The sequence below is a fragment of the Nipponia nippon genome, unplaced genomic scaffold (assembly GCF_047370975.1).
Source record: "Nipponia nippon isolate SJK-2023a ecotype South Korea unplaced genomic scaffold, ASM4737097v1 scaffold_16, whole genome shotgun sequence".
NCBI lineage: Eukaryota > Metazoa > Chordata > Aves > Pelecaniformes > Threskiornithidae > Nipponia > Nipponia nippon.
In genome coordinates this window covers 11,824,279-11,835,667 of record NW_028262332.1, presented here as the reverse complement: position 1 = coordinate 11,835,667, position 11,389 = coordinate 11,824,279, and the positions used below count along the sequence as shown (strand labels likewise).

The window sequence follows — 11,389 nt, the reverse complement described above, 5'->3', positions numbered from 1 at the left end:
GGTGGTCGCTATGGCCGAGAGCCCCTGGGGTGCTGTGCACTGCCACAGGGAGCAAAACCACAGCAAAGCACAGAGCTCTGCGATAGCTTTGATGACCTGTCCATAAGTATTTCAGTGCTGGGAAGTGGCCCCTGCCCTGGCTCTCCCCGATCCCAGCAGCTGGAGATGCTGCTTGGCTGCCTCCGATGATAACCAGAGCCACGGTCCGCACTCGCATCTCGCTCTTCTGACCAGCACAGGGCTGCTCTAGGGCTGCGGTTCCCAACAGCGCATAAATGCATGCTGGCCAGCACACGCTGTGCTGAGACCAGGGAACGCAGCGCAACACGGGAGACGGCACACGGGAGAGCGCAGTGCCCCGGTCCCCTGCACCGTGGCCAAACTGCCCTCCCCTGCGTTCAGCTGTGCAAAGCCACTGCACGCTGCCACGCCTGAACACGAGCCCATTCCCATGGATACACTGCAACAAGGCGAGAAGGTTGCCTTTAAAATCAGCATTTACTGTCATCATAATCAGCAAAAACTCAACGCGTTTAATGTGCTCTAAACACTAGGAAGGTAACAGGAGAACGAGTCGGGCGCAAAGAACAGAGGGAGAGAAAACATAATCCCAGCTGGTGAGGGGCCACGCCAGCCGGGTGGGAGCCCCGGGAGGAGCAGAGAGAGGATTTTTGTCCTAAACCACAGAAGATGCTATTGAAGTCAGCTGCTTTAGAAAAGACTTGAAGCCAGCCGCTGTCTTCCTTAGTTCATGTGCTTCCTATGTGTCCCGTCCCCAGCCCTGCCCCGGCAGAGCGGTGTGCCGGGCCGGCAGCGGGGCTGGGGAAGGCAGCCGTCCCTGCCGGCACAGGAGCGCAGGCACGGCTGCCATGGTAAAGCTGGGCTTTTTCCCATGCCACCTGCTCCAGGTCCCCCGAGCTCAACAAGTTCTACTGGCAGCGACAACAAACACGCACAACTGCGTGCTGCCGGCTGTGCTGCGGGGTGGCTGGCGGCAGCGCTGCACCAGGCCAGGCTTGGCTGCCCTGGCAGAGGCTACACGAGCCATAGGGACCCCCGGGCCAGCACGCAGGCTGGGCCAGAGTTGTGACGAGTACCTGCCTGTTGGTTGCCTGCCCCTGGAGAGGAGCAGGGCAGTCTTCAGCAGCAGATGAAGTCCTGTGAGACCCCACGCTACCCCAGTCCTGCCTTGGTTTTGTCTGCACATGCTGCTAGGAAGAAGCACAGGGCTAACAACTCTGCCTGGGCTGGGACAGCCCTCCGCATGGAAGCCAGCTCCTCCGACCTGCCATCCTCCCGGCTGCTGGAAGAGCCTCGGCGTTGTGGGCCCGTCACCCAGAAACTTCTCAGAAACCTAAAGCAAAAGAGAGACGTCTCAGCGGCGCTGTCAGGGAGGGGAGGGCAGGGGTCCGGGGCAGCAGGTGCACCGGTGGGGTCCCACAGCGCCCTGGGAGAAAGCACGGCCTGTACCTGCCACAGGACGGAGGACGGAGCACGGCCAGCCCTGCCTTTCGCTGCTGCGGCTCTGCCATCCCACGGCCCCCCCCGCCCCTTTAGGGGTCTCTGAAATACGGTCCTTATGGCACGGAGCCAGAGCAGGCTCCGTGCACGGGGCCGGGGCTGTAAGGAGAAGCCTCTTCTTCCCCCTGCTCAGTAATTAGCCCACTGTGCACAGCGCCAAGCTCTGAGAGCACTGAAGAATGAGGTTTAAATGGGATTTAATGAAAATACCAGCAGTACTGTGGCAGAGAGCACTGATGACACACGGTCTGCACCTCCTTCCATCAGGGCATAAGGTACCTGTGCCCATCGGGAAGGACCGTGGCATGGCCAGCAGCGGCAATCCCACTGCAGGGCGGCCCAGCGGGGTTGGCACGGGAGGGGTCTGCACTTCTCTGAGTGCCCACAACACTCAGGTGCTTTACTGGCTTTGAACCCCAAAGATTCATAATTTCCTTATTATTTTAAACACAATCTTATTTAACATGGTATGGCGAGAGTTGCAGAATTACTTAATATTGATCACAGAAAGGCTGGGCGATGGAGACAAGATCCATGTTGCTATGTGTGGCTTAGCAACATATAAATGTATTCACACAGAATAATGAAATTATCGTGAGGAAACAAAGCAGCCATCACTTGAAGAGATGGAGGATGTGGAGGCCTCTTGGAGCTCTTGTTTGCCAAGACAAGGAAGACAGTACTTATTGTTTGTGCAAATATGTGAACCCCCCCGGCCATCCCCTGCTTACATAAAGGGTGTAATGAATCCGGGCAGTGCGCTTGCTGCAACGCGCAGCTTTGTACAGCTGGGCTGGAGCTCATTACTGCGGAAACGTGCGGCCTCTCTGAGTGAATTGAGTCCTTGCGGGGGGAGCCCTAATACTGGGGGTGGGGAGGCGGGGAGGGATCCACAGGGCAGAGCGCAGCCCGCGCCTGCCTCCTGGCCACAGCCACGCTGCAGAACTCCTCATTTCTGCGGTTCTGCAACTGGCCTGGTGTTTACCTGCATTTCATCTGCCCTCATCCTCACACGTGTTGAGGCAGCGCTGGAAGCCCATCCCCAGCTCCCCCCAGGGACCCGCTGGCTGCCTCTTGCGCTTGGAGCCAGCGCGATGCCCACAGCTCCCACGGGAGCACAGCTGAGGTGCTGGAGCAGAGATGGGGTGGATCCCACCCCAGATCCAGCACAGCTTGCCTAGGAGATTGCGAGCAAGTCCTTTAAGCCCCAGGTCTCCCACCAGTGCCCAGGGTCCCGCGCTCCCCCTGCCCACCAGCTCTCCCCACTGGACTGCGGGGCAGGCAGGCTCCTCCTGGGCCGATGCATGACCTCCTGCAAGCCTGCTGCTGGTACCACCATCATTTTCATTAAAGCTGGCTGGAAATTTTCAAATAAAGATACCTGGGGCAAAATAGGTCTCTTTTCAATAACCTATTTTAGGAGAAAACAAGTAGAAGAGAGGAAGCAGTGTCTGTTGAAATGATTTGTCTCCTCTTCATCATCAAGCACACGGTTTATGGTTTGCTTCCCCTGGCAGCTGTTATCCCCAAGAGCTACATAGCATTTTGCTCTCTTGAACAAGCTGTGAAGATGGGAGCCTGTGCAACGCTGAGCTGCCCTGGGGTCTTCCAGGCATTATTACAGCTGGGCATTACTGCCTTTTATTTTTTTTTTTTAATGTCTGGAAGCACTTGTCTCTGAGCCCGGCGCCTCAGAGCAGCGCAGCGTAGCCGGCACCAGCGCTGTGCCGCACACCGGCTTGCACGTACACAAGTGTGCAGAGGAGTGCTCTTCTGGTTCAAGGAGATCTTCTCATTCACCCTAGGCTGAAGGACTGCCCAACCAAGGGCTCCCTCGCCCCGGGGCGCGTGAGGAGCCGCTCTCGGTGCTAGCGGAGAGGGTGGCCGTGCACAGCGCTGCCCTGCACCCACTGGCTGCTTCTATGGCCGTTGTGCATCAGCCGGCGCGCAAGGGGGCAGGCACCGAGCCCAGCCCGGCACCCCCACCATCCTCTGGGCAGACCCAGGCTTTTAAAAATATACTGAGGGCTTACCTGAGAAAACAAAACCAAACTAAACAACCTGCCTCTTTGCACAGCTGGAGTTTAATTACACATGTGGCTAGATTAAAATATGCAGGAGCAGGGGCAGGGGGGGCAGAGCACAAATGCATGTGCTGGGTGTACGTCTTGCTGTCTCTGAGACCCCACTCCTATGCCTGAAATGCCGCAGCACATTTACTCCTGGATGCCACCGTTTCTGCCTTGCTCATGTGTCCACTGTGGGGAGGAAAGCTGCAATGCTTCTGGGTGGCAACGTCTCGAAAATAGTCTAAGCATGCCCTGCTTAGACACTTAATGTGGAGCAAAATCAGAAACCTGCTAACGCACTGCTTCCTTTGACAAAAGAAAATGTAACAATGCAGAAAAAATAATATCAATCCATCCCTGGTGCTTCTTCACTGCACTGTCTGCTGGAGTGACCCCATCCAGAGACTGTACTGAGCATGCTGGGAGTACTCAGCAGTGGCTGGTAAAAAAAATAAAGCTAAATATGCTACACCCGTACCCAGAGGAGCTGGTGACTTGCCCAAAGCCAGGCAGGGAAGTTGGGGCAAGAGCAGGGAGCTGTGGCTGGCCGGCCTCTCCCCAGCGCTGCAGTTGAGCAGAGGTCTGGGGCTTAGGAGGGATTTCTGGTTTTAATTCTACCCACCTCCATGGTGACATTGGCCTTTCTACAACCTGAAACAGAAGAAGCTAAATGGCTGCTTTTAAGCTCATAAATCCAGCCCCGTCTGAACCCCCCATGTTCCCTGGCTGCCCTTCTTTGGGAGCAAGTAACTTCTAACACCCGCCAGCGCTTTCTGCAGCAGCTGCTGGTTTAAAATACCCCGTGGCAGCAAAGAGCTGTTGCCACCCCTGAAAGCAGCCCAGGTCTTGCCAAGCCGCGAGGTGTGCCGGTCCCTGCTGTGCCTCACGGTCTGGCCGTGCGGGGGTGCACAGGCAGAGCGCTCAGCATGAGGTACCTGCAGGTACCCACTGCCCCTCTGCTGCCTGCCAAGGCCTGCGACCTGCAGCTCCACTGTCACGGAGGGGCCCAGGGAGCTGGTGTGCAGCAAGCTGCAGACATGGACAGGCAGCAAGGAAGGTGCAGAGACATGGGGAGAAACCGGTGGGTGCTGTGAGATGGGCACTCTTGGCTGAGCCACCAGTGCTGCCAGGGAGAGGCAGCACAGGCAGCACCGGCAGAGCTGCTGGGGCTTCGTACCCTCCCCTCTCCCTCATCTGTTCATGGGGGACACGGATCTCCCAACAGCCTGGCCAGGACTGCACCCACCAGGGCAGTTTGGAAATAAAATGCTTCCTAAAGCCTGAGCAAAAATCACCTGCCCTCTGGGCAGCACTCCACCATGCAACCACAGACACCAGTATCAGCAGGAACAAAAATCAAAGAAAATGATGTAGGCAAATGTTACCTGAGGATTTGAACGCTGTCAGCTCTACGGCCTGAAAGAGGGGAGAACATTTGTTAGCAGAAGGTACAGGTCTGATTGCTTCACTGCTGGCAGCCCCCAGCACGCTCCCCGGGGCCAGCAGGGCTCCCCCAGCACCCAGCTGCTGCACCACGCTCTCCCTCCCACCAAGCCACCGCACAGGCTGCGAACTGGAGCCTTCATCCCCATCCCCAAGGGACAGGCACCTCGCAGAGTGCCCCTGGACACGGCTGCACCTCTCGGCAGTGCTTGCGGGGTCAGCTGCTGCCCTGCTCTGCTCGCCCTCTCGGGGACCCCTCCAGCCCCGAGGTGACGCAGCGGGCTGGGCACCGCGCTGGAGACCACAGGAAAATCCAGGAGAGGAGGAGAGAGAACTTTCTCCCCAGTGTTGTGGTGGAAAGAGCACGCACAAGCCTGCACCCGGTGCTTCAGTGATGGTTAATGCTCTGCGAAGTGTGAAATTCCTGCTCCCAGCCCAACAGCAATACATATCAGCAAACAACATTTAAAAAAGCTGAAACACAAAGAACATCTCCTCTGTGTTTGTATCTTCACTTGCTCGGTGTTTTGTCATTTTAAGTGTTTTCAAACGTTTTTAAGTAGCGTCTTCTCTTCATCCAAACTATTGTGCAGCTGCCAGTGACATTCTTAATCCACCGCTCCTCCAGCGAGTGCCGTGACTCACTCAGCCAGGGAGCAGGAGGAACAGCGCTGACTGATGTAAGGAAGGAGCAGCGGCAGCAGCCCCTCGCAGCGGAGGGTGGCACTGCTCGGGGCACAGCTGCGCCGACCACCATGGCAGGGAAGACGGGGCTCGGATGGAGACTCGCCGCAGCCCTGGCTGGGCTGGCACCGCGGGGCTCACCGAGCGCCGCACTGCCATAGCACCCGTCTGCACGGGCAGCGGGCTGTGCCCCCTCTCCCCAGGCGGGCACTAGCAGCAGCCTCACCTTCTGAAGGCTGCTCCATCCATCTTAGTTAGAAAGGAAACAAGCACATTAAAAATGCAATGTTTAAGCAGCAAAGACGCAGCGAAATCCTAGGTGACCCTCACACGGAGGAAAGCGCTTTCTGTCTGCCTGCTAGGAAATGCCACGGCCTTGGCATTTAGGAGATCTGCTGCCTCCTAATGCTCCCTGCCTTAGGAAACTCAGGCCCCTGGCTAAGCCCACGCCTCGTATCTGGTGCCAGGAGCTTAGCCCTGGTCCCGGTTTACACAGCCAGCACCTGGCTGGCTGAGAAAAGCATCACCTGCGAATGAATCCTGGTCGGCATTCAGCACGAGGGGAGGAACAGCATTAACCACAATATAAATCATGAGAGATGAAAATATGGATTTTATTGAGTGGCTTCAAAACGATATGCCAGCTATAGAAGTATTATCTATTGGATAAATAAGAGCTGTCTATGTGACACAGGTTTTCAAAGGATAAATATTAGAGAGGGAGAGAGATCCTTCAGCGAGAGACTCATATGAAAGTAGTGTTGGATTTTATTCTGAGGAAATTACAGCACTTGTACGTCAAGTGCACAAGGACTGATGATCATTTCAATAGCGGGAGATGAAAGTGGTATCAGAGTAGTCAAATTTAAATTGTTCCCTGCTTCAGTCCATATCTCGCTGAGCTCTACATCACACTCCCGTAGGCAGCACGACCCAGCCTGCCTTCCCTGGACGGATGCGGCTCGCCTGCCGCAGGGACAGCGAGCCCCTGCTGCATGTCTTCAATTTGCTGGCCCTGGGGGAACTCTCCTGCCTTGATCCGTACCAACCTCTGCTTGGTGCTTTACTGGCTCAAAGTCACTGGCTCCTTCTGTTCGTGTATGCCCCTGCTACAATCACCCTCCCGGCGCGGCAGCGGGGCTGGTTGCCCATCGGCTCAGGAGTGAGCTCTCGCCTTGGAAACCGGCCGTTCTGGGCCTCCTCCTCTCCTGCCCCCCGAACAGGCGCTCTCCCCTGTTGCCCTCTGCTGCCTGCCCCTGCCCAGGCCAGCCCCGGCTCAGGCAATCGCCTCCGGAGCCAAGCCCTGCCCTCACAGCACAGGCAAGGCAGGTCACTGGCCAGGAGCCCCTGCCTGCCAGCCCGCCTCGCTCTTCATCTTATGCTCCTACAGAAGGCAGCAAACACTCACTTGCATCTGGCTTGACTACCAGGCGTGGGCACTATGGGCATGAAAACATGCATTTAAATGACTTGAATCAATATGCTGCTAATAACAAGTATGTATTTTAATAAACCAGAGTCATCAGGATGTGTATCAAAACCTCCTTGCTTTGATAGTTAGGCCGCGTGTCCAGAGTGGTCCTCAGGAGGAGAGCATGGGTGCTGAGCTAACGCGCTGCCCGGTCCCTCACCAACGCTCAGCAGCTTCTGTAACGCCCTGGGACAGCGGGGATCGGCATTACCCTCAGCCCCCGCGCAGGGTGGATGAGTCAGGCAGCTTCTGGGACTTGCTCAATGTAAACCACTGAATTTGTGCCAGAGCTGGTAACACTACCAGGTGTCTGAGTCCCAGCCCCTTGCTGGAACCGTTAGACACCATTCCTACGTAACTACTACACTCTGTCTGTGGGTGAAGGTGGAAGAATAACAGAAGACTTTACATACCGGTCTCTCAGGTGACATAATTGATGAAATCCCCATGGGAATTTTGGCTCCAAAATTTCCTAGGGGTGAAGCAGCACAATGAGTTTGGAGACTAGAGAGTAGAAATATTCACGCTTCACCAGGAACTCAGTGCTCTGTGTCCGTTAAGTACCTCCCACTGAAGCAAAGGGACCGAACAGGTTACCTGCGTAATTGCACCCACAAACTGGTTGGAGCATGCAACGCCTTTTCGCCTAGAAGCTAAACCCCCTATTTCCTACTGCCACCTTCGCCCCGCCTTCTCCAGAAAATTCATTTTAAGACACAAACATGGATTCTTGCCTCAAGAGAATGCCGTGCCGCACAACACGGTGCTGGGACCCCCAGGCCCACACCCAGCCAGCCTGCAGGCATGAACCCGACCCTCTGAGGCCCACGTGAACACGGTTCCTGCCTTCCCCGGGAATCCTTCATCCCGTGCTGCATTTGCAGCACCAGACCCCAAGTGCTCACACAGGCACAGTGTGCAAATAAGTTCAAGGCAGCGCCAAGCGAACATGCACTAAAATTCAAGCCTTGGGAATAACAATTTTACTGAGGTCTCATCACACAGCCTGGGCCCACAGCCACAACAACCCTCTTTACCTCTGTTGGTGATGTTCTTCACTGGAGGGTCTTTCTGCACAGGGCTCGACAAGGCACTCTCAGCTGCAGAAGGACTCAGTTTCCCTGTCTCCCAAGAGGTCGTGTTTCTTGGACTTGATAAGTAGTTGATGGGATGCGAGCAGTTCTGTAATGACAGGCAAGACATACAGGACAGTGAAAATTGCAACATGCGTCTTTGCTGGATCCACGTCCAACTTTAAAGATCGATTTCATCTGCACCACAGCCCCTGGGACTTCGACTCCCACCCCACCCTGGTACAGCAGGCTGCTGCCTAATCAGGGCAGATTATTTTTGGGTCTGCATTGTTCAACAGAACAGCCAAGAAAGGAGACAGCCTCTGCCACTCTCCCTACATAGGACAAGTGGGGAGAAAAATAAGACTCCTTTCCAACCTCATCTCCTCAAAGGAGTCCAAGCGCACACCTAGGGCCCTCATCTGGTGGGTGCATGATGAATGAAGGGGGCAGCAGGGCTTCCTTGCAACTTACTGTGAACGAGAGTGCTTTCTTCTTGTCCTTCATCCTCTGGATGGCATTCCTCACCTGGAAGAGAGCAAGGACATCAGAGAGGGCCACAGCAGCTCTAGCAGAGCAAGAGATCCTCCAGCAAGCCACGGAGAAAAAGCAGTCAGTGTCCCAGAAGCACAGTCAGGGCTATGCTGCCTGTTGCACCTACTACAACCCCAGCTACCCCCTTGACTGCCAATAAATGGTTGCTGTGACGAGTGACTGAGCCCCAGCCGGGGCCATCTCTTACCTCGCTGTTATAGATTGCATAGACCAGGAATATGTACAGGCCCTGAAAAGCAGAGAGCACAGGAAGGGTTAGAGATGTACAGCTGGTTTGCGCTACTTTGCATGGGAGGAAACGAGTTTGATGAGCACTAGAATGGGTGAGGACTTGGGCTAAGGGGTGGGCTAAGGACCGGCAGAGGCAGCGGGTACGGCACAGCCAGGGACAGCTGGGCAGGAAGGACCTTCCTTGAAATAACACTTGAGACCAGGCTCTTCACAGAGAGTCCAAAGGAGAGACAGTTCCTGCCCCAGTCCCTCTTCCTTCTCCTCTCCCCCCATTTCATTTGGGGGGAGTGGGCACCTCTCACTGGGCACTTGGCTTCCCAAGCCCGAAGCTCTCCCGCACTCTCATTCACTCGTGCATGCAAAATCCCCTGGGAAACACTCCTTCAGATCTCAGAACCAGAAACCACCAGGAATTAATTGCTAGGGGAACTGAAATCCGGGAAGCAGGCCTCCCTTCCCACTGAGCACCAACCCCAGGCGGGGCGTTTGCCCGCCTCCCGCAGACCAAGCGCAGCATGATGCCGGGGACAGTTCCTCTGCCCCATGCAGTGACAGCCCACAGCGTTAACAGGACCCTCTACCCAAATTCAGTGGGGTACAGACCCAGAGGCTTTGCTCAGCCCCAGTCTGGACAATCCTTGCCGCCGGCACACCGGGGAAAGTGCCCGGGACAGGGCCAGAGCGAGCACTGCATGGAGGCCACAGCCTGGGGCTAATTACAGCTCCAGACCAACGATTTTGGCCTTAAGGCAGCCCTATCTGGCCCACCAGATTTATGTTATATCTGTGGGGTGTTTGTTATCGCAGCTAGATAAATCAGCTGCAGCAAGAAAAGTAATCCATCTTGTCTTCAATGAGCCTTGCTCTTCATCTGCAAGCTCTTGGCAGGCGTAATGGTAGCAGTACCCTGGCGCCGTGCCATGACCTGTCCTTCAGCCAGCAATGCTGGTCACTCCCCCAGACCAGATTTCTGGTCCGGCTGCCAAGGCAGGTCTTCCTTGAAATAATCATTCTGGATGAGCGCGGGGAGGGGGGCAGCGGCGAGGTCGGCTGGGAGGAGAGCAAGGAAGGAGAGGAGGCCCAGCTGCAGCGGCGGGCGGAAGCGGAGGAGCTCTGGAGGAGCCTGCTCCTGCCCGCGCTCCTGCCCGTGCGCCATCTTCTCCCGGCAGGGCCCGCAATGCCCCGGCCGCTGCGGCTCCCTGCTCATGGCGGGGCAGGCGCTGGGTGGCCCCAGGTGAGAGTGTGGCACGTGCCGGGACCCGCAGAGCGGGATGGATGGTCCTGCCTGGTGTCCGTCTGTCCTGCTGCGCTCCGCACACCCCTCCTGGGAGCAACGTCATCTCCTGCTCCCCTCTCACTGGAGACGGGTGAGTGGCCCTGTAAGTCCCTGCCCTGAGCCCGCCTCAGGACCATCCTTCCAGCTCCACAAGTTCAAATGAAGCCAGCAGGTTTTACCTATGCTGTTTCTTAACAGCAGGCACCTCGGCCCAGAGTTCGGTGCTTGGCAGGGTGTTGGTGCTGCTACCTCTGAAATCGCGGGCTGGAGGGAAGGTGCTGCTGCCTGCTCACCAGCCGGTGGGGCAGCCACCGCAGCCACCTCCGGCGCAGCACCCCTCCCTGCTGTTTTTCAGTCACTCAGCTGAATTGCTGTGCTGCCTGGCTGGAGAAGGAGTTGTCATGTTTGGTGTCGACGCACAGAGTAACCTTGAAGACAGGCTTTGGTTTCCGCAGATAAACAGAAAGCAGTCAAACAAACAAACAACCACAGCAGCAAAAGTCTCCTGCACAACACTAGCGCATGAAGAAGCACACTGGCCTTAAAGGAAATTCCAAGGCGATCCATAAGACAGTCAGCAAAGGGGCTGAAATGGGATGGTTTTATCCCTGCTTTCTCTCAACTCCACAGCTTCCCACCAGCATCACAATTTTTCTTCTGGGGTAATGTGCAAATTGACCTGAACTTGGTAATCAAGGGACAGAAGGCAAACAAGCACAACACATCCGTGAGCAAACCCTCGGCTGCCTGTCCACACAACAGCCACGGCTCCTACTGAGCTTTAGGAGAAAGAAGAAAAACAAAAGTAGCAATAATGTAGAAAGCAAGGGAAGAAAACAAATACTGATCCAGCAAACACCTCAGCGCCTATCTCACCCAAGGCAGATGTCATGGCTTGCGAGAGAGAGGCTCAGGAGGTGTACCATCCAGAGGACACATTTATTCATTTCAGGGAACAACCCCTATGCCCAGCGCCCACGTTACAACAGCCAGCGTCCCACAGCCCCTCTGCTGGCATCGGTGGCGAATCGAAGGCTGAGTGAGCCCTGGAGGGGCAGTCTGGGCA

General features: G+C 56.0%; 1 protein-coding gene across 6 annotated transcripts in view; it reads right to left on the bottom strand.

Moving 5' to 3' along the window:
* Nucleotides 1-523: 523 nt before the first annotated feature.
* The window catches only part of ADGRD2 (adhesion G protein-coupled receptor D2), a 30,191-nt gene continuing 19,325 nt past the window's right edge, over nucleotides 524-11,389 (bottom strand). For 4 of the 6 annotated variants that reach the window (XM_087753446.1, XM_087753445.1, XM_087753447.1 and 1 more), the window contains 6 exons: nucleotides 9,004-9,045; nucleotides 8,736-8,789; nucleotides 8,226-8,370; nucleotides 7,602-7,660; nucleotides 4,976-5,006; nucleotides 524-1,354 (listed from right to left, as the gene is read on the bottom strand). In XM_087753446.1, the coding sequence (XP_087609572.1) occupies nucleotides 1,347-1,354; nucleotides 4,976-5,006; nucleotides 7,602-7,660; nucleotides 8,226-8,370; nucleotides 8,736-8,789; nucleotides 9,004-9,045 (339 nt within the window). In that variant the 3' untranslated portion in view covers nucleotides 524-1,346. The other 2 variants (XM_087753449.1, XM_087753448.1) reach the window with 2 other exon arrangements.